The sequence below is a fragment of the Vicugna pacos genome, chromosome 22 (assembly GCF_048564905.1).
Source record: "Vicugna pacos chromosome 22, VicPac4, whole genome shotgun sequence".
Lineage (NCBI taxonomy): Eukaryota > Metazoa > Chordata > Mammalia > Artiodactyla > Camelidae > Vicugna > Vicugna pacos.
Window position 1 is genome coordinate 28,937,239 of NC_133008.1, and position 22,384 is coordinate 28,959,622.

General features: G+C 49.4%; 1 protein-coding gene across 2 annotated transcripts in view; it reads right to left on the reverse strand.

Annotated features, from left to right (window-relative positions):
- CATSPERD (cation channel sperm associated auxiliary subunit delta) overlaps positions 1–22,384 on the reverse strand; it is a 40,660-nt gene continuing 18,276 nt past the window's right edge. The window contains exons 10-22 of one of the 2 annotated variants that reach the window (XM_072947881.1): positions 22,094–22,189; positions 16,484–16,566; positions 15,734–15,910; positions 13,568–13,681; positions 12,673–12,762; positions 12,023–12,081; positions 10,074–10,152; positions 9,614–9,666; positions 7,518–7,592; positions 6,243–6,371; positions 5,233–5,416; positions 2,337–2,494; positions 1–288 (exon numbers count right to left, since the gene is read on the reverse strand). In XM_072947881.1, coding sequence (XP_072803982.1) covers positions 249–288; positions 2,337–2,494; positions 5,233–5,416; positions 6,243–6,371; positions 7,518–7,592; positions 9,614–9,666; positions 10,074–10,152; positions 12,023–12,081; positions 12,673–12,762; positions 13,568–13,681; positions 15,734–15,910; positions 16,484–16,566; positions 22,094–22,189 — 1,337 coding nt within the window. In that variant the 3' untranslated portion in view covers positions 1–248. Of the gene's footprint in view, positions 289–435; positions 689–2,336; positions 2,495–5,232; positions 5,417–6,242; positions 6,372–7,517; positions 7,593–9,613; positions 9,667–10,073; positions 10,153–12,022; positions 12,082–12,672; positions 12,763–13,567; positions 13,682–15,733; positions 15,911–16,483; positions 16,567–22,093; positions 22,190–22,384 lie in introns of those variants that run through there. The other variant, XM_072947880.1, reaches the window with a different exon arrangement.

Below are 22,384 nucleotides of genomic sequence, written 5' to 3' on the forward strand. Positions count from 1 at the left end.
TATGCATGACAAGTATATGTAGAAAATATAAACTATGTCTCCACGCTCTTAGGGACACACGGAAATGCGCACACATTGTATCTGTGTCAGAGTTTGTCGACACAGAGACAGATCACCTGTCACTGTCTTCCGTAGCCCCCCTTCCCTTTTCCTTGGGTCTCATCCTCCTCTCTAACAGGATGGTTCCCGCGTCTGAGTCTCCTCCAAGGCTGGCCCGTTACTGCATCATCTGCCTGTGCTGGTTCGGCTCACCAAGCTCCTGTTGACAACCTCCAGAGGAGCTGTAGCCTGAAAGAACACTGATGCCAGGATGTCCAGGGAGGCAGATGGGTGGAGAAAGACACAGCGTGATCCATACATGCTGCCACCAGATTTTTTTTACTGCTTTAAGACAGCTCTGCCATCCCCTCAGCCCCCCGCTGCCCGCCCGCACCCTCCCACCCCGCCAAGCGCTCAGCGCCTGCCCCGGAAACACGCGCAAGGCTTCCTGCATCTCCTGCACAGATTGCTGCAGAAGCCCTTGACCTTGAGGCCCTGCTCCGTGTGCAGCAGCTTGGGGATCTTGTAGGCCAGCCACACGCTCATCAAGTTGGCTGCTGTGAGAATGAAGATGAGTACTTCTGGGATGATCTGCTTGGGGTAGGCCCCGGAGACATAGACGCTGAAGATGGTCTCCAGGTGACAGTAGCTGTGAGGGCCACGTGAGGAGAGGCCATGGGGCACCACCTCTGGGGGCCCCACCCATCACCCCAGCAGACGTTTTATTTTTAACTTTTATGTTTTTAATTTTTATTTTTTTTTTGACGAATAGTTGATTTACAGCGTTGTGCCAGTTTCTGGTGTACAGCACAGTGACTCAGTTATAAGTGTATGTATTCTTTTTCATGTTCCTTTTCATGATAGGTTTGTTTGTTTTTTTTGTGGGGGGGGATAATCAGATTTTATTTATTTGTTTACATGGAGGTACTGAGACTGGAACCCAGGACCTTGTGCATGCTAAGCACATGCTCTACCACTGAGCTGGACCCACTCCCTCTCATTATAGGCCATTACCAGTTATTGAATGTAGTTCCCTGTGCTATACATTAGGACCTTGTTGTTTATCTATTTTATATATAGTAGTGTGTATCTGGTAATCCCGAACTCCTAATTTATCCCTCCCCCAGCAAACGTTTTAAAACCTGCGGGGAGGAGAGCTGGGTGGGCCTGGGGCAGTGACTCCAGACACCAAGCTCCATTTATATCCCCCTAACTCCTAGCCCTCCTGGGTCTGCCGTCCTCTTTGTGCATCTTGGCAGAGGTCATATTTTCCCCAGGGCCCCTGTGGTCCCCTCCTCTGGGGATAAGCTCCCCCCTCCTTGCCCACGCCCAGTCTAGAGAGGACAGAAGAGGCCCACCGAGCACGTATCACACAGTCGGTGTGGAGTGGGGGCAGGACCAGGGCACAGACACCCATCAGGCAGTGACAAGGAGCAGGTGGGGTAGCAGGTGGGGAGGTACAGGCCCCCCGGCGAGGGGGCCCCCAGGAGGAAGGTGCAGGTACAGGACAACTGCTGGGGGCTCTGCTGGGGACTGGGCGCAGAGAGGGGAGGGCACGAGCCTCACAGGCAGCTCCCCGTCTCCCCTGGCTGTCCCCACCCCAGTGCCTTCTGCCCCAGGTGTCCCCGAGCTGGTCCAAGGTCTGGGGCCTCCAGGGAAGGCAAGGTCTCCACGTGTTTTTTGGGGTGGACACTGTGTCCATCTGGTGGGGGGGGTTAGGTGACGCGAGAAAGAGTGGCACCCACACTCCGCCTTCCAGCGGGAGACGGTGGTGATCTAGACCAGCACCAGTGGGTGGCAAACATTAACACCCAGCTCTTGGGGCGGGGATGGGGTGGGTGGGAGGCCTGGCCTACCAGTTTCCCTGGCAGCGGAGATACTCCCGCCGTGACCGATTTCAAGCTCCTGATGGGGAGTCAGCCGGCTCGCAAAACTCCTGGCTGATGGTCAGCCCTTGGGAGCCAAGCGCACCGGTTCCTGCACCCACCAGTTAGGCATGGAATGAGAGGGTGCCTCTGGTCCCCGAGGGCAGGGACGTGGCTACTGGTCATTGCTGTCCCCCCCAAGTGCCCAGCATGAATTCGGAATAAGGATTTCTTTAGCAGGTGAACAAATGTCACTGTGAACTTAAAATACCACACTTCCCGGGACAGTCTGGGCTGTTGAGGGAATTCGGGTTTACCCAGGACTTACCGAGGGGAGGGAGAAAAGTGGGCCCACCCTCCCGTGTGAACCCTGCCCCTGGCGAGCCGGCTGTTCCCCGAGAGGCCCCGGCACAGGGTGACTCCCCCACTCACCTGTAGTACGGATCCACGATGGAAATGAAGAAGGTGTAGATGCCGTTTCTTTTTTCAAAGACGACCTTGTTTTCTGTGGGGCCTCCCAAGATCTGATACGGGACTTGTGGCCATCTCAGGGGTGTGCTGTTGTCGGGGTTGTGGCAGCTCACGTAGTTCTTGGGAGGAGGACAGAGGTGTGTCCACCGTCTGCACCGGCCCCACTGCCCACCAGCACCCAGTGGTGCGAGTCCAGGGCCAAGTCGGGGCTGAGTCCCTCCCCAAATCATACGTCAGAGTCCCAACCCCCAGGACCTCAGACTGTGACCTTGCTTGGCGATGGGGGTCTTTACAGGGGATCTAGTTAAGATGAGGTCACTAGCGTGCTTCCCTCTGCCGCTCGCTGCATCCCCGCCCCAGTGCCCGCCCGGGTGCTCAAGCTGGACTCCTGGGAGCCGCACCGGGCGCTTCCCTCCTCTTTGTCCGTCACCAGGCCCTGCTGGTCCTGCGCCTGCTATGCACTGAATGTCCGTGGCCCCCACCCCCACCCCCCACACACATTGAAGCTCATCCCCCAGTGGGGTGGTGTTTGGAGGTGGGGCAGTGGGAGGAGATCAGGTTCAGATGAGGTCCTGAGAGTAGGGCCCTCATAATGGGATTAGTTCCTTTGTAAGAAGAGACACCAGAGAACTGCAAGCAGGGTCTCTAAGAGATATTTGCATCCTGGAGTTCAGAGCAGTACCATTCATAACAGCCAAAAGGTGGAAGTAACCCAACCCAAGTGTCCACCCACAAATGAATATACACAAAATATGGTCCATACACACTAGTGAAGTATTTTGCAGCCTTAAAAAGGAAGGACTTAAAAAAAATTTTTTTTGGAGGTACTAGGAATTGAATCCAGGACCTCAATGCATGCTGAGCATGCACTCTACCACTGAGCTATATCCTGCCCCCGCCACACCCCCAGGAAGGAAATCCTGACACAGGATACCCCATGGATGAACCTTGAGGACATGATGTTCATAGAGACAAGAAATAGGTGGTTGGGCCAGGGTCTGGGGGAGGGCGATGGAGCGTCAGTGTTTAATGGGGACAGTTTCAGTTTGGGAAGATGAGAAAGTTGTGGAGACAGGATGATAGGGGTGGTTACACAACAGTGTGAATGCGCTTAATGCCACTGAGCTGTGCACTTAGGAATGGTTAAGATGGTGGGGGGAGGGTAGAGTGCATGCTTAGCCTGCACCAGGTCCTGGGTTCAATCCCCCGTACCTCCTCTAAAATAAATAAATAAACCTAATTACCTCCCCTTGCAAAATAAAGCGACAAAACTAAAAAATGGTCAAGATGGTACACTTTATGTTATGCATATTTTACCACAATTAAAATTTAAAAATTTGCGGGGAGGAAAAGGAAAAAACCTACGAAAACTATGTGTAATAAAAAAAAGGAGATAGTTGTTTAGCCTAAAACCCCACTTAGCTGGAGCCCCATAGCTGGCTCCACCTCATGGTTTTCAGTGGCTAAGGGGCTGTGTAACAGCCCATCCAATGATTGTGCTGGAAATGCAGGCACCGCGGCTCTATCTGGGTAGAAAAACCTTCCGGGTTCTACAAAACCGCCCACCAGGGCTGATGGAAAAAAAAAGGCGGGGGGGGGGGGACAATTTCTTAAACGCGGTGCATGCTACTTTGAAAGCGAGGACTAATAAAAAAAATGCAAATGCAAACACCGGCACAGTCAGAAAACAATAAATAAACTAAGTTACATGTGCGTGCTGTGTTCTTTTTAAAGGAATGGTTAGAGAGGCGGTGCTTGTGCGACGCTGAGAGCGCGGAACGCAAACGCGAGTTAGACGCTTTCAGGCGGTTCCTTACAGGGTCTGTGAATTTCACCTCGGACTTAAAAAAGTAAAACCGACGTCACCAGCCAAATAAATGATCAAACTCACTCGTCGGAATAGGGTGTAAGGAAGGCGGTGGGGCTGCTGACTAAGAAAGCAAACTCCGAAAGAGGAGTCAGGAGTCCGCGGGAGAATCCGCTGCGGGTGCGGGGAGCGGGCGCCCCCTGCTCGAGGCGTGGCGACGTTGCGCCGTGGTCGCGTCCTTGGCCTTGAGAGGCAGAGAGTGGATGGAGACTGACTAATGTGCACCAGAAGGCTCCCCAGAGGACCAACGCGATGTCTGCCTTTCACTGACACCCTGCTCTTGTCAGTCGTGTACCAATCAATGCGTGGGATAGAAACGCTGGCTGAGCAGAACGTACCGTGAATTTAATCAGCCCCTTAAATAATGGGCATTTGAATGGTTCTGGAATTTTGCACATCATCAGCAACTCCCCGTGAGTGCCTTAGAGCCTGTATCGCCGATTGTTTGCTATCCCTTGGGAGAGATTCCCAAAGGGTTTGCACATCCTACATTCCCAGACTGGGTCCCACGGAGCGAGGTGGCCTCATGTGCGCTCCCATCCCCCACGCCCCTGGGAAGGACTGAATGTCTGAGTACAACTTCCCCCCACCTGCCCCCAATTCATATACTGAAACCTGCCCCCACCGAAGTGACGTATTAGGGGGTGGAGACTCTGTGTGGTGATTAGGTCATTAAGGGTGGGGCCCTCCTCAATGCGATCAGTTCCTTATAAAGGGACCCCCATCCCCAGAGAGCTTCCTTGCCCCTTCTGCCAAATGAGGACACAGAAGATGCCATCCACGAACGAGACACGGAATCTGCCAGCACCCTGATCTTGGCCTCCAGCCTCCGGAACCAGGAGAAACCAATGCTGCTGTTACAAGCCACTCGGTCCCTGGTGTTCTGTGGGAGCAGCCCACACAGACCCAGACAGCCCCCAACACACACAGGGTAGTGACCAGTTCTCACCAGTCGTCGGGTTTTGGAAATCATCAGAGTGCAAACATTACCTCTCGGTTCCAGGCAAAGGGCCCTTTCCCGCCGGCGGCCTTGGAGATGGTGGTCCAGTTCTGTGGCTGGGAACTGCAGAGTGCCATGGCTGCCGTCAGGGAGTACGTGTAGGTGAACAGCCCGTTCACCTCCAGCAGGACATACTCGGTCTCGACCACCTCCTGGAACTTCCCTTCCCGCCACCTAGAAGGTGTTGTTTTGGGGGGAGGTAATCAGGTTTACTTATTAGGTAATTAGGTTTATCTATTTAATGGCGGTAACGGGGATTGAACCCAGGACCTTTTGTAAGTTAAGCATGTGCTTTACCTCTGAGCTACATCCTCCCCCAACAAATCATTATTTTTGGATGCACATTTGATCTCCTGCCAGGTTGGTGCTTATGCCTCTTCTCTGACAGACCCTTCCCTTATTCCTCACCCCAGGTCGGCAGGCACCCCACCACATGACAGCTCTGAGTTAGCGGTGTGCCCGGCCCACAGTCCCGCCTGGGTGGGAATGTGGGACTAAAATCACGTGGAGCTAAGATATGACGTTCTAATGAACCTAAATGTTTACATGTGAAGCCCTAACCCCCAGTGTGACTGTATTTGGAGGCAGGGCCTTTAAGGAGGCAATTGAGGTTGGGTGAGGTCATAAGGGTGGGCCCTGATCCCACAGGAAGAGGGTGAGACGTCACCACACACAGAGCTCTCTCCCCATCCTCAGGAAGCAGCGAGAAGGCAGCCTCTTTGGGCCAAGGAGGGAGGCCTGAGGTAAGCAGTCCTGCCCACACCTTGACCTTGGACTTCCAGCCTCCAGGACTTTGAAAACATCAATGTCTGCTGTTTAAGTCCCCTAGCCCTTGGTATTAAGGTGGTCAAGCTAAGGGGGAGGAAGGAACTGTCTGAGCTGATAGCTATGGTGGGGGGAGGGGTAGGCAGGGAGCGATCACAACTCCAGTAAAGGGTTGGAGAGGGAAGGAGGGGCACAGGGGAATTAGTGATGCCAGGGAAGATAATGGGGGTCTCACAGCTCCACCACCGGCTTCCACGGGGTGTCATAGAACACAAGGACGGGGCAGCCCAGCTTCTCATACTGGTAATGCACCAACAGGTCCTCCGTGGCCTTCTGCCCCTGGAAGTTGGGGTCGTAGGTGTCCCTGTGGGAGAGCAGGAGGTAGAGATGGGTGAGCTCCTGCGCAGCACCCAGGCACCCACCCACCCACAGCCCCACTTCTTCCCTGCAGATGGGTTCGGTCATGGCTGTGGAGGGGCGGCTGAGGGGGGATTCAGAGCGATGGTGAAAATGACCCTGGGACCTCCGTGGTGGCTGACGTTTCAGGTCCACGTGGCTGGGCCACGGTGCCCGGATCGTGGTCAGACGTGATTCTGAGTGTTTCTGCAAGGCTGTTCTTTGGGGATGTGGTTAACACTGAAATCAGTGGACTCTGAGGAAAGCACTGCCCTCCTTTGTGTGGGTGCAGCTGGAGGCCTGAGTAGAACCAGGATGGACCTCTCTCGGCAAGAAAGAGGTCTACCTGCCGACGGCCTTGGACTTAAACTGCAGCTCTTCCCCCATCCTCCCCATCAGACTGTGGACTTGCCAAACCTCCACGGTCAGGGAACCAAGTCCTTAAAATAAATCTCCCCATCTCTGTCACTGCTTCTGGCTCCCTGTATGTGTCTCTCCCTGTCTGTCTCACACACATCCTGTCGCTGCTCTCTCTCTGGAGGCCCCGATCTGTGCCCCCACGAGGTCCCGCTGCAGCCTCACCGCTCAGCAGTCCCAGCCTGCAGGTCGGGCCTCGGCCGAGGGTCCGGATGGGAGGCTGACGCGGCTTGTCTGGGGCGGGCCGGGGCGTGTCATGTAAGACACGTGGGTGTCCTCCCTCGCCAGGGGGGGTTGGGGGTGTGCACCAGTGTGGGAGGTGGTCCCCACGCCGCCCTGAGTAGAGGGTCACCTTGGCCTGCCACCCCTCCTGCCTTGGCTGACAGTATCTGGCCAACTTCACTAGCTCAGACGAACAGGTGGCCAGGCTCCAAGAGCTGCAGGCAGGCTGGTGAAGGGTCAGAGGTCAGAGGCTGGCCCAGAAGGTAGCAGAGGCTGGGCAGACCCTGGCCAGGGGCAATGACACATCACATTGGCTCCCCACAGACCAGGCTACCTCTCCTACCTGTCTGTCACCCCCTCAGATTCCTTGCTGGACAGATAGCAGTTGGTTGGATATCAATTTAAAAACCATTCTTGGTTTGCCTTTGGCACATACATGCCAAATGGTCGTGTTGTGTGTGTGTGGGGTGCTCACTTCTCAATGACGTAACTGTAGTTGTCCTGAAGGGTCACGAGGTCGAGGAGGCCATTGTAACAGGCTGAGATTTCGCTGCAAGCAATAAAAGATGCTGAGAAGCTGCCTGACCTCAGGCAGAAGCGAAGAATCATGAATTCTTCCCTCTGGCCTCTGTATCTCCCCGCTGGTTTCATGTCCCGGCCCCTTCTCACTTTCTTGTTTTCCAAGATGCTCCATGCTCATCTTGCAACTTCCCTGCCTAGACTCCGCCATTTAGCCAAGGAGCCCTAATTCCTTGTATTGGAAAAGAACGTTAGACCCGGAGATCTGGGAGCTAGGTGTCCTGACTTGAGACAATCATTCCCCAGTTTGTTCTTTATACTGTTACTATCTGCGCACGCATCCTTAAGCAACATACAGTTCCCCCTTGATTGGTTTCAGGGTCTGCGGCGGATACCAAAATTCGAGGATGCTCAAAGCCCCATAAGGGGCCTCTGTGTTCCCAGGTTCTGCGTCCGCGGATTCAATTAACCGCGAACCGTAAACACCATCTGCGCTTGGCTGAATCTTAGATACCGGGCGGGGAGCCGACTGTAATTTATTTTTGCCTGATTTCGGATTTTTAAGACTAAAATCAGACTATGTGTTCTTCGACGTTTTTTGATTCCATGCCCATGTTTGTACGACCCAACCACGTGATTCTGCCTCGTTCGTTTTCACAGTGTTCCATTGTATCAAAACGCCGCACCTGGTTTATCCCTCCGCCAGCGGCTTGAGTTGGCCTGCTTCCAGCTTGGAGCCATTAAGAACAATGTTTTTGAGAACATTTAGAAACCTAGGCTATTGCAGATGTGCATGAGTGGAATTTCGGGGTGGGAAGATGTACACGCCCACCAGGGCGTCCCCACCCTAACAGTGTGTGTTACTGCCCAGGCTTTGTCACTTCCGCCATGCTGGTGGGTGAAGAACGCTCTCTAATACCGTTGTTTGTTTTTTTGTTTAATTGAAGTATAGTGGATTTACAGTGTTGTGTGAATTTCTAGTGTACAGCAGGGTGATTCAGTTGTACCTATATGTCTAACACGGTTTTCATTTTCATATTGAGGTTGTCTGTTTTCTCAGCTCCTTTTTATGTGTATATTAGCCTTGTCCTTTGTTTTTGGTTGGTTTGTTTCTTTCTTTTTTGGAAGTACCGACTCAAGCCTTTTGCCATTGTTTTCTATTAATTTGTCTTTTTTTTTTTTGTAGGAATTTTCTATATATTCTGGATATGAGTCTTTTGTTAGTTACACATGTGGCAAATATCCTCCCCACTCTTTTTATGGCAGAAGCTTTTAAAAGGTGGTTTTACAACACTTTCCTGCACATGTGTTCCAAATACATCATTTAGTGATTCAATAAAGCGTTTCCATGGAGTGGGAAGGAAATTCTGGGAAAATCATCACTTGAGTTTATTATTGCCCTGGTGCAGTGGGCCACTGAAGCTGGCTCTTACTAGCTCTGGAGTTAAATCCTGTGAAATCCTGAGGAATTTCATGAACCAGTAGGTGACTCACGTCGGTAGCCTTCAGTAGGCTCCGTGGGAGCATTTACACCATGGGAACTGGCACGTGTTGTGCATCAGGGCGCCCCCAGAACTGGCTGTTGAACGTTTACCAGCACACCACTGCCTGAAGGAGAAACTGGCAATTTGGCCAGTCTTTGCATTCCCTTTGTTTTCTTTTTCTCCAATTCTCATGGCTGTATTCCCTGAAGTAACTATGGATACCAGAGGCTAAGTTCCCCAGTTTTTCATCAGGCGATTAAAACCAAAAACCCTGAGCAATTTTAATCAAAATGGGGATCTTGGAGACTAAAAGGAAGAAATGGAATGAGCCAACAAGGAGTGAGAAAAGATCAATATTCCTGAGTTGGTGGGAGGAGGGGTGGCCACTGCCCGGAAACTCCAAACTTAACGTGTTAGGATTAATGATTAAGCCATTTGTTATGTAAAAGTTAAACATATACAGAGATTGACAGGGTAGCATCACCCAATTTTAGCAACTGCGAAGCAATGGTGACGGTCTCCATGCCATCCCCACTCCTCCCTCTCCCCACCACATCAACACACTCACTTCTGAATGATGATCTTCTTCTCCAGGTCACAACCAACTGAAATCAGTGCTGTCTGCATGGGGGAGAGACAGGGATGAGGACCCAGGGCAGTGAGGGTGCTGATAGCCCAGCCACGGTGAAAAGCCATGTGGGGACCAGGCACCTGGGACTCACAGTAAGTGTGTCTGGCCCCAAGGAAGCAAGCCCTAAGAGCCTCCCTGAGCTATGGGGCGCAGCTAAGATCCCCCCATCTGCTACACCCCAACTGATACACCTGCTCGGAGGATGGTGAGTCATGAGGGGCAGCCCTGGGGGATGATAATGGGGAAGAGGCAGTGAGCCTGGCAACCGGGACAGGATCACGTCCATTTCTAGAACCTGAGTGTGAGCTCAGCCAGCCCCTCGGAAATGCAGCCGAGGCCTGCTGCCATGGCCCTTAACACTAGTGACAGTATGGGGCAGCAAAAGTTTTGGACATACCAGTGGCTTAAGGTCCACACATGAAATTTCTTTGTTGGCTATGTCCAGAGTGACGGTAGACATTGTGGGTCTCTTTATGCTGCAAGGCCATGGGAGTGTGAGTTATTGTAGTAAAAAGCATTGCTGATCCACCCATCTGTCCATCCAACTATCCACCCATTCACCCATCCACATACCCATCCACCTACCCACCCATCCATTCATCCATCTATCCATCCACCCACTCACATATCCGTTTATCCATTCATTCCCTCATCTATTCATCCATTCAGTCCAGAATACTGAGCAAGAACCTCTGCTCACACACTGTGTCCCGATCCTCTCTCTAGTTTCTACCTCTTCTTGCGTTGGTTTTGTTTATTTATATGTAGTAACTTATTGAAAAGAACATCTGACCCCAGTTTTATTATCACCCAGCTGCAATGTACTGTTTTCTCGTCACTACTTAATAGCTTCTGTGTCTGTACTTTTACTCTCATTTTTCGTTCCTGCTGTTCATTTTAATTCTGTCTCTTCTCCTTCATCAGGATTGTAGGGTGTTTAGCTGTTATGCCAGTCTTCTAAAGAACCGGCTTTCTCTTTCATTTTGACTCTATACTGTCTTCTTGTCTCTACTTAATACATTTCAGGTTGTATTATTAAGTCCCCTCTCTTAATTTCTTTTTGTTGCCTATTTCCTTGAGTTACTCAGTTCATTTATCGTTAGGTTCATTTTTTCCCCCGATAATAAAAGTGCTTAGGCTATAAATTTTCCTCTGAGTATATCTGAGCTGAATTCTTTGATTCAGAGGTGTTATTTATCTATAAATACCTTATTTATAAGGTGTTCCTTAATTTCCAAGTAAACGAGACTTTTGTTGCTTTTTTGGTTGTTGAGTTCTAGTTTTATTAGGTTAAGATCTGAGAATGTGGTCTGAAAAATCTCTGCTGGGGAAAATGACTTTTTTAATGGCCAGCTACATCAATAATTAAGTGATTTTTAAAATAAGTTCCCCATAAGCATGAGAGAGGAACATATATTCTATATTACTAACATACAGAGTTATTTCATTTATATTTTCCAGCTTTATTGAGGTATAATTGACAAATAAAATTGTAAGATATTTAAAATGTGCAACGTGATGATTTGATGTATGTTTACATCGTGAAAGGATTCCCCCATCAAGTTAATTCCCCGTTCATCACCTCACATATATATCTTTATTACTATTATTTGGTGAGAACATTTAAGTTCTACTCTGCAAATTTCAGTTATACAATATAGTGTTACCAAGTTCTATAAAATGGAATTAAAATCATACTTGTTGAAATGTATACTGTAGGAACCTCGTACAAGAGGAATCATACAGCATTTTGTCCTTTTGTGACTGGCTTTTTTCACTGAGCATCATGTCCCCAAGGTTCATCCGTGTTGTGGAATGTGTCTGAATTTCTTTCCTTTTTTGGGAGTGGGGGTTGTAACTAGATTTACTTACTTATTTGTTTAAATTTTTTTTAAGGAGGTACTGGGGATTGAACCCAGGACGTTGTGCATGCTAAGCACTGCTCTACCACTGAGCTACACCTTCCCCTACTTTCCTTTGAGCCATAGTCCATTGTATGGATGGATCTAGTTTATCCATTCCTGTGTCAGTGGACACTGGGGTTGCTTCCATGTTTTGGCTATTGTGAACCACACTGCAGTGAACATGGGGGCAAAAATATTTTTCTGAGTCCCTGCTCATTTCTTTTGGATGTCAACCCAGAAGTGGGATTGCCGGATTGTATGGAAATTGTATGTTTCATTGTTTGAGGAACCGCCACTTGCAAAGAGTTTGTAGTCAATCATTCTTGCCTTCCTGTCCTTGGAGTGGGGGCATCTGGATCTCGGCCCTGCTTCCCCCAGCTCCTGCTAAGCGAACCCCACAGACACCTTGGGGCCACCTGCCGTGGTCCAGGTGATGACTTACCTGGAGGTGAAGTTGGGATCAGCCCTGCCCCCGTGGTGCTGCTGCCTCAGGGAAATGTTCTGTGGAACCGAGAGGGAAAACAGGACTGCAATAGGACAGCCCAGGGCTGCCCCGAAATCGGGGTTCAGGAGAGATGGGGGAGGATGGGGTGTTGCTTGGAGGCACCCGGGAGTCATTCAGCCCTCCTCTGGTTCCAATTCTCACCTGTGAAATGCTTCTGGAAGCTCCTGGGAGTGACCCCCCCCAAAGCTGCCTTTGTCCTGGGGCCCCACAGTGGGGTGTGACTCAGGTCCACCTCTTATTTAGCTGTGGTGTGACAAGGACTGGACCAGTGAGTGTGTGGTTTGGGGTCAAGTCCCAGCTCCCTGGGGTGACCCTGAGGCCTTGGGTTCCCCAGTGAACACAGATCTCACGCCCTCCTTGGGGCTGGCACTGTCACGTCCTCTGCGGCTCTCCTGTGTGACACCCTGATGCTGCCACCTGTCTGGGTGACTGCTGCCTGCCTGGGGAGGGGAGGGGCAGGGGCCGTGTCCCCTCCAGACTCTGCAGCACCTTCTCCAGGTGTGTGTCAGAAGGGACACAGTAAGGCCCTGGACCTGGCAGGGCCCTTCATCCTGGGGACCCAGGTTCGGGGCGGGGGCGCGGCTCACCAGTCTGTGCTTGGTGTTCCCATTGAGGGTGTAGCCGTCCTCGTAGATGAGGGCCTGCAGCCCCAGGGAATGCGGGTTGCTCACCATCACCTGGGGGCGGGATGGGAGACACGTGCTCAGTACAGCGCCCGCAGGGGCGAGGGGGCACCCACTGGGGTCACACCCACAGGTGGTCCCTTCAGAATAAAAAAACGAACTTGCTCTGCGAACGCCGTCACCGGTTCTGTCCCCAGATCCGCCCCTGTCTCACCCACACCCCTGACTGCGGCTCTGAGCCCTGCTCCGCAGGCAGCCTGGGGCTGCATCACCGCAGGACCCAGACCTGTCCCTGGGGTGTGGAGTGGCCCAGAGGTCTGTCCTGCAGGGGGAGGTCGGATGAGACACAGGAGCCGCAACCAGCCTGGTACCCCTGCTCAGGCCCTGGTCCCGGCTGGCTGGACACGTCTTTGCATGCTGATACTGGCCCGCCCACCTTCACTCCCCTTTTCAGCTTGATTACGTGCACTCAAGAGCCTGGGCTTGGACACCTGGGTTTCAGGTCCAGGAACACCCCGTTTCCGAGGCATCCCCTGCAGGGGGGAAGCCGGCTCTGGCTGAGCCAAGAGGAAAAGGTGTTTATGGAAAGGTTCCGGGGCAGCTCAGAGGAAGGGTGGAGAAAGGCACAGAGGCGGGGGAAAGGAGGCTGGGCTGGCAGGTGGACAGCTAGGGCCTCCGTCAAGCCTGGAACCGGGGACACTCGTTAAGGAGGAAGAGAGAGTTTCTAGGGGACATCGTGAGTGAGTCCCGGGACGAAGCCAGGGAATTTCCAGAGCCTGGACATTGTGGGCACCGGGCGTGAGGCCAAGGGTGCCAGGGAGGCCCCATACAGAATATCAAACAGATAAGACCGCCTTACTAGTGAGACTGGGGATGTCCCTGTCCGGGGTATCATCAAGGCTCTCAACTGCAACTCGCTGTTCATATCAATGGTGTACATTCTGTTATCAAATTCTCCCTGCAGAAGTTCCACCTAGTTAGAAAGGCAAAAAAAAAAAATCAATCAATCAAATCAAGCCTCTGTTCCCGAAAACACAGGGCAAGTGATCAGCGGCAGTTGGGAGGTAGTGAGTGGTCCCCTGGGGATAGAACCTTCCAGTCTGGCACCTGTCTCTTGAGCCACTGTCCTGCACTCTCAGACCCTCAAGGTCCCCAGAGTCAGAGCCGAAAGTAACCCTGCCCCGCCTAACTTCTACAGTAATTGCTTCCTGTGTTTCTTCATAGAGTGATTGCCAAGCGTGCATCCCTAGAGGATATAACTTAGTCTTGCCTGTTTGCAAGCATCTTGTCTTTTTAAGTCTCTCTTGATCCACAGCTTCCCCCGCCACCCCTTTCCTTTTCGATTCTATGCATCTTTGAAGAACCCGGGCTGTCAGACGTGTAGATTTCCCACAGGTAGATTCACCCGGCCTGGTTGGACACGTGTTCCCCTGCGCCCTGCATTCTTGGCAGACTGGCTGCTGGATCCATCAGTTTAGGGCTGGATCTCATTGGCAAGACCCAAAGGGTGACTGATCTTCCATCAGTGGCCAGTAATGGTCGGCTGTCTCTCTTTTTCGACGGTGGGGTGGCCACCGGGTGATGTCCTATCATTTTGGTTTCACATATTCACCAGAATGATTTCATAAGGAGACCCTTCCCCTGTGCTGTTTGCTGGCCCAGTGGAACAGAGTGAAGGGAGAGGAGGATAAGTGTTTGTGACTTGTCTTTTATTTACCCCACTTGCAAAACAGTGGGTTGGTTGCCTGGCATCCTAGAGAGGTAACCAGTAAGTTGCTTCTGATTCCAGGTCTGGGACTGACCAGGAATGACAGGGTCAACCATAATGTGCTGTCCTGACAGCAGGACTCACGACTGTCCTGGGAATCTTGGTCTCCTGGTAAAGGTGGCATCTGCCAGGTTCCACCACTGCCAAGTGGCTATTCCCTCCCCCCTGTCCAGACTCTGTTCTTTAAAAGCAAATCATGGGGGCAGGGAGGGTGTAGCTTAGTGGTAGAGGATGTGCTTGGCATGCATGAGGTTCTGGGTTCCATCCCCAGTACCTCTACTAAAAATAAATAAATAAATAAATAAACCTAATTACCTCCCCCCCAAACAAAACAAAACACAAAGAAACAAACAAACAAAGCCAATCACTAAGGCCAGGGGGACTCAACTCCACCTCCTGGAGGGGAGAGTATGTAGTTACATTATTTGGAACTCTCCTGTAAAAGGGGTATGTCTCCCCTCCCTTTATTTACTTATTCAGCCATTTATTTACATTGGTATGGACTTGTGTATTTTTTTTTTACATTTTAAAAAGGTTTTTTGTTGTTTTTTGGGGGAGGATAATTAGGTTTATTCATTTTTTCATTTTTTAAAAACGTAGGCACTGGGGGTGGAGCCCAGGACCTCGTGCGTGCTAAGCACGTGCTTCGCCGCTGAGCTTCACCCGCCCGCTCTGGGCTTGTATATGTTTGTGTTATACTTTAGCTTATTATCCAGTAATGCGTTGTTTTTGTGGCTCAGCGTATTCCAGCTTTCATCCACAGGTCCTTACTAGGCTGTATAGTTGCTTGGTCTTTTTTAGGTGGGGAAATACTCCTTGCTGATGTCATCTTTCTCAGAGCAGTTTACTGGCCAGATATTTACATAAAGGCTTACTATTGATTGCTCCCCCCTCCCACCTCCTGACTGTCTCTTCCTTTCTTTGTTCTGCACTTTGCATAAGACCAGCAATCCCCAGACATGCCAGACATATGATTTCAAAGACCCGCAGGGAAGTCCCCAAGGCTGGGGATTAACATATTATTCGGCAAGTAAAGAAAATAAGAAAAAAAAAAACCCTAATGCCATCTATTAGCACATGGTCTCATAAACGGATATTTTAAACAAAAGGTGCTCTTTCGATACACAACGTGGCATGTGGCACAACTGCTGTGCTTTTTTCTCTCGTTTCCCCGATCGCTGTGGATCCAAAGGCACTTTGGAAACAGACAGTCTAGCGTTTTTCTGTAACTGGAGCGGTTGAGTTACGACCACATACCTTGCAGACGTCAACTTGGAGCTGGGGGTCCATGAGAGTCGCCTGGATGTTCACGGGGCACTTCTGGAAATCAAAAGCTGGGAAGAGCGGGTCAGGCAGCGGGCTCAGTATTTCCAGCATGCCCACGTCGGTGAACACCAGGACCGCCTCTTCCGACCGGATGTTTTGGCCTGCAAACTAAGAAAAATGACTTCTGAGATCAGCCCATGCTCATTTTTTTTTTTTTAGGATGTAGATGTTTTCTTCTACTTCTTATGACGATGGTAGGGGTTAAATGAGGTAACGGTGGTCGGAAGGTTCTTAGACCTTATTCTAAGTGCTAAGTGTTAGCTGCCGTTATTTAATTTTATTTATGTTAAAAATATTTTTAAAACTTAGAGGGGGAGGGAGGTAATTAGGTTATTTATTTCTTCATCAGTTTGTTTATTTTTTTATTTTAATGGAGGTCCTGGGGATTGAACCCAGGAACTCATGCATGCTAAGCACTCACTCTACCACTGAGCTATACCACCCCCATGATTGGTATTTTAATAACTCCTAAAATTACTATTTACATTATTAAATATTACATTAATGTCAATAATGTTAAATGAATTAAAAACAGTGTTAAATGATCGCTATTGCTACTGAAAATACTATTACTATTTTAACTGTAAGAGCAGTTTCTTCAGAAAAAGGATCAGACATTTGAGAGCAAGACTGTCATCCGTCACCAAGGGTGTAGCACTGGCACTGTTACCCAGGACCTACTTTGATGAGAGAACTTGGCAGGATTCCCAGGCTGCCGTAGTACAAGTAACTCTCCTGAGTTAAAACTGCCAGTTCGTTTTCATCTGGGAAGAACCAAACAAGACAGAAAAAAGATTGAAACAAGAGTTGTTTCTAATGGATGAAAATATTTTTTAAAAATTAAAAATTAAAATTAAAAAAATCACCCCAAATTCCATCACACAGACCAGAGGTCAGCAAATTTCTTCTGTAAAGGACCAGAGGGTATTTTCTGCTCTGCGGGTCACGTGATGTCTGGTACAAGTATTCAAGCCGGTGAAAGCAGCTCATGGACAACTCATAAACGGATGGGCGGGACCGTGTGCCAATAAAACTTTATTTACAAAAACAAGTGATGGACTGGAATTGGCCTGTGGGCCATGGTTTGCTGACCCCTCACATAGGTAACCACTTGTTAGCATTTTAGTAAACTTCTTTTCTGTTCATCTTTTATATACGTGGGATCATATACTGGAACTCTTCAAGCTACTTTATATTTTTTCCTTCCCTGTAGTTGGCCCACTGGTGTTTTCTGGTGTCCGGATGAACCATAATTTATTTAACCAATGCTTCTCGGATGGATACTGAGGTTGTTTCCAGTCTGGCAGACATGGGGTCCAAGGAATGCAAGACACCATTAAAAGTGTTTACAAGAGGAGTGGGCAAGGTCCAATGTATATTTTTATTCTGTTGTGAAAAAGACAATCAAGGATGTTTTGCAGAAAAAGATCCAGGCTTCACTTGGGCCTTGAAGAACGCATGTGATGGGGCAAGTGGAGGCGTGTCTGTGGAGCAAGGACGGAACCAGTACAGCTAAGGATTTCTCAGACTCTGCTCTGTTGACATGGAGCAGGATGGCTCTTTGTGAGGGGGCTGTCCTAGCCACCGTGGGGTGTGGAGCCTCATTGCCAGCCCCCACCCAGAAGCTGCAAGTAGCACCTGCTAGTCCTGACAGCCACACATGTCTCCAGACACTCACTGCCCAGTGTCCCCAAGCTGAGAGCCACGGGGTTAGATGAGAAAAAGCACCTCTCAGGGCAGTAGTGAGCTGTGGAATCAGAAACCGGATGCACAAACCTGAATGTCATCCTGGCAAGTTCGGACTTTATTCTTTAGAAAAAAAGGAACCGTTAATGGTTCTAGACGTGGGAAGTGACGTGTACTCATGGTTTAAAAAAAAAAAAAAGAGGGGGAAGATTGCACATAGAATGGGAGCGAATATTTGCAAATCCCATGTCTGACAAGGGCTTGTATCTAGAATATGTAATAACTCAGTAATAAAAAGACAAACAGCCCCATTTAAAACATGGGCGAAGGACTGGAGGAGACATTTCTCCAAAGCAGACAGACAAATGGCCAATACGTCTGCGAAGAGACACCCAACGCCAGCAGTCGCCAGGGAAACGCAACTCAGGACCGCGGTGAGACACCGTGTCACCCCGCTAGGACGGCCAGAGTAAAACCACAAAAGCAGGTGCGGGTGAGGGCGCGGCGGGGCTGGAGCCCCTCCTGCACTGCTGGGGGGGACGCGAAGCGTCCTCTGGGGAAGGTGGGCAGTTCCTCTAAAGGTCAGGCACAGAGTGCCCATCTGACCGGACACGCTTCTCGGTGTCTGCCCAGGAGAACCGGAAACACGCGTCCGCATAAAACGTGCCCACGAATGTTCACAGCGCAGAACTCACCGTAGCCCCAAACTAGAAACAAGCCAAATGTCCATCAGCAGGTGAGTGGATAAACAAAGCATGGTCCACCGTCACAGCTGTTACGCAGACATACATACACAGGAACGAAGCCCTGGCCCATGCTACAACGGCGATGGACCTTGAAGACGGTAAGCCAAAGAAGCCGGTCACAAAAGACCACGTGTTGTAAGCTTCCTTTTACATGAAATGTCTACACTAGGTGACTCTGTTGAGACAGAGGCAGATTGACGGTTGGCATGGGCTGGGGAGAAATGGGGGCTTGTGGGCTGATAGCTAAAGAAAATGGCTTTCTTTTTTGGGGTGATGAAAATGTTAAATTTTTTTTTTACAGAAGAAACTTGTTGTTAATCTATTTTATATATAGTAGTTAATATTTGCACCTCTCAAACTCCCCACGTATCCCTTCCCACCTCCTTTCCCCTGCCAGTAACCGTAAGTTTGTTTACTACTTCTGTGAGTAAAAACATTCTAAAACTGATTGCGGTGATGGTTGCTCAACTCTGTGTATAGTCTAAAAACCACTGAATCATATGCTTTGAACGGGTGAATTGTATGTATGGCATGTGAAGTTTATCTCTGTAAAGCTGTAACGAGGAAAAAGGAAGGGAGAAAATGATTAATCTGCTTGACCTGCGTCCTGGTCCGTCTGGGCTGCTGTAACACAATGCCATAGACCCAGTGGCTTATGGACAACACACGTTTCTCACGGTTTTGGAGGCTGAAGTCCAAGATCAAGGTGGCGGAAGATTTCGCATCTGGTGAGAACCCGCTTCCTGATTCACAGAGGGCATCTCCTCGCTGGGTCCTCACTTGGCAGAGGGGGCGAGGGAGCTCCCTGGGGCCCCCTGTATAAGGGCACTGACCCCATTCACAAGGGGCCCACCCTCATGATCTCATCCCTTCCCAAAGGCCCCGCCTCCTCATACCATCGCCTCGGGGGTTAGTCTTCAATACAGGAAACTGGGGGGGACACAGACATTGAGCCCATAGCAATCTGGGTTTAGTAGAGGAAGAGACTAGAATTTGAAAGAGCGATTGGGGAACTTGTAGTAATCAGGGAAAGAGACAACAATTCGAGGTTGGACCTGGTCAGTTCCCTGTGCTGCTGATGGGAATTCAAGCTGGCTCCATGTCAAATATACGCTGTGCAGGTCTTCTGCCTCAGTACCCAGCAGTGGGATTGCTAGGCTGTACAGTGGTTCTATTTTTATGTTTTTGAGGACCCTCCACACTGTTTTCCACAGCGGCTGCACCATTTTGCATTCCCTCCAGCAGGACACAAGGATTCCCATCTCCCCACCTCCTCACTGATACTTGGTATCCCTCCGTTTTTTTCATTTGCCTCTTTGTTTTTGGTAACTGCCATCCTAGTAGTTACGAGGTGGTATCTCATTAGGAGTTGGCTTCCATTCCCCGCCGCTGTGTTCAGTGCAGCATTATTCACAAAAGCCAAGTTCTGGAAACAACTTAAGTGTCCACTGGTGGATGAATGGATAAAGACAATGTGGTTTATCCATACAGTGAAATATTACTCAGCCTCAAAAAACACGAAGGGAATCCTGTAAAGGCTACAACATAGATGAGCCTTGAGGACATGATGCTCAGTGAAATAAGCCAGATGCAGAAGGACACACACTGTCTGACTCCACTCACAGGAGGTCCCTAGAGGAGGCAGATCCATAGAGACAGGAAGTAGACGGTGGGGCCAGGGGCTGGGGGCAGGGCTGGGGACTCAGTGTTTAATGGGGACAGAGTTCCAGTTATGCAACATAAAGACGTTCTAGAGCTCTGCTGTCCGTTGTGTGTGCCTATAGCTGGTACTGAGCTGCGCACTTAAAAGTTTGTTTGGAGGGTAATCTCCTGTGAAGTGTTGTTACCGCAATAAAACATAAAATGATGGGTAATGGAAAAGGCAAATGGTAGGATGACTCACATGACAATATGATACCATTTATGTAAAAAAACAACCACAACAAGCTACACAGATGACTCTATGCGTTTTCAGCAGGTGTATATTTAATATACGTTGTGATCACCTGGTTGGAAAGATTCTCTCTAGATTCCTAATAGTGATGATTTTTAGGAAGCTGAAGAGGTACCTGGATTCGGGGAGCTGGTCAAGCAAACTTTATTACTTTTTAATTGAACTATAGTTGCTTTACAATGCCGTGTTAGTTTCTGGTGTACGGCATAGTAATTCAGTTATACATATACGTACATGTACTTATATTCCTTTTCATATTCTTTTCCATTACAGGTCATTACAAGATACTGAATGTAGCTCCCTGTGCTCTACAGTAGGACCTTGTTGTTTACCTATTTTATATATAGCAGTTTGTATCTGCTAATCCCAAACTCCTATTTTACTCCCCTCCCCAGTAACCATAAGTTTGTTTTCTATGTATGTAAGTCTGTTTCTGTTTTGTAAATAAGTTCATTTGTGTCATTTTTTTAGATTCCACATATAAATGATCTCATGATATTAGTCTTTCTCTGTCTGACTTACTTCACTTAATACAATCTCTAGGTCCATCCATGTTGCTGCAAATGGCATTATTTCATTCCTTTTTATGGCTGAGTAGTATTCCATTGTATATATACACACCACATCTTCTTTATCCAGTCATCTGTCAATGGACATTTATGTTGCTTCCACGTCTTGACTATTGTAAATAGTGCTGCTATGAACATTTGGGTGCACGTATCTTTTCAAATTAGTTTCCTCTGGATATATGCCCAGGAGTGGGATTGCTGGATCATGTAGTAATTCTTTTTAGTTTTTTAAGGAATCTCCATACTGTTTTCCACAGTGGCTGCACCAAGTTACATTCCCAGCCACAGCATAGGAAGCTTCCAAAGGGAACTTAATTATACTTATAATGTTTAAAACAAAACTTTTAAAGGACCAGGCATCACTGGTAGAATTATAAATTAATTTGTGTTCCATTGCTTTCTTTCATTATATTCTAACTTTTTTTTTTAAATGGAGGTACTGGGGATTGAACCCAGGACCTCGTGCATGCTAAGCACGTGCTCTACTGAACTAGACCCTCCCCATGTCTTTCATTAAATTGATTTTTAGCAGATAAATGGACACGGACGGGGGAGGAGGTGATGCAGTGATGGGCAGACAGGGGAAATACAGGCTCTTAAAGGGCAAGTGACCCCCGAGCTGGCTGCACTGTTTCCCTCCACATCTCCAGGCCGGGACCTGTGCGAGGAGGAAAATTATACCAGCAGGTTTCATTTTTCCTGACTGAACCAGTCAGGGCAGCAGCCAGACAACAATTCACTGGTACGGAACTCCTGGGGGTGCCGTCTGTCATGGGCTGAACTGTGTCCCCTCCAAACAAGATAGGCTGGAGCCCTAACCCCCAGGAGCTGACCAGGATGGGACCTGATTTGGAAATAGGGTCTCTACAGAGGTGATCCAGTGAAATCATTAGGGTCGGCCCTAATCCAGTAGGACTGGCGTCCTTTTAAAAAGGGGAAATTTGGGCACAGACACACACAGAGGGAGAGGGAAGATGATGGGGAGACCCAAGGGGAAGATGGCCATCGGCAAGCCGAGGAGGGAGGCCCCCGAAGGAACCGGCCCTGCCGACACCTTGATCTTGGACTTTTGGCCTCCAGGCTAGAAGACAACAAATGTCTGTTGCTCTGAGTCACCCAGTTTGCGGTGCTTTGTTACTGTAGCCCCAGAAAACAAGATCCAATTGACATTCCACTGCATTGTAAGAAGGCACAGGCGCTTCTGCTCGGAGTCATACCGGAATCTGTAATAACCATGTTTGGTTTGTGTTTTGGCTGGGCTAGACCTAGTGGGTCAGTGGTGAATAAGTCAGGTCTAAAATACTTCTAGAAAGCTACCCGCAGGTCAGGCACGCACTGGCAGCAACGCTGTGGACGCTGATGTTGGCTTCAGAGATGGAAGAATACAAGATGTGCTGTCCTTCTCGCACCTGGACAGGGTTGACCAGCTGACCTAGGAGGTAACAGGGCAAATCATGAGACCTGGGTGAGGGCTGGGAAGGGGATTCCTCTGCCACCCACCGGGCCCTTCAGTTCATGACTCTAATGATAAAGAACCAAGGAAAATAGTCATGAGATACAAAGTTGCAAGACATCCCATGGAACACATTAGGTTTTTTTCTATTATCTATTTTATTTTTTTAATGGA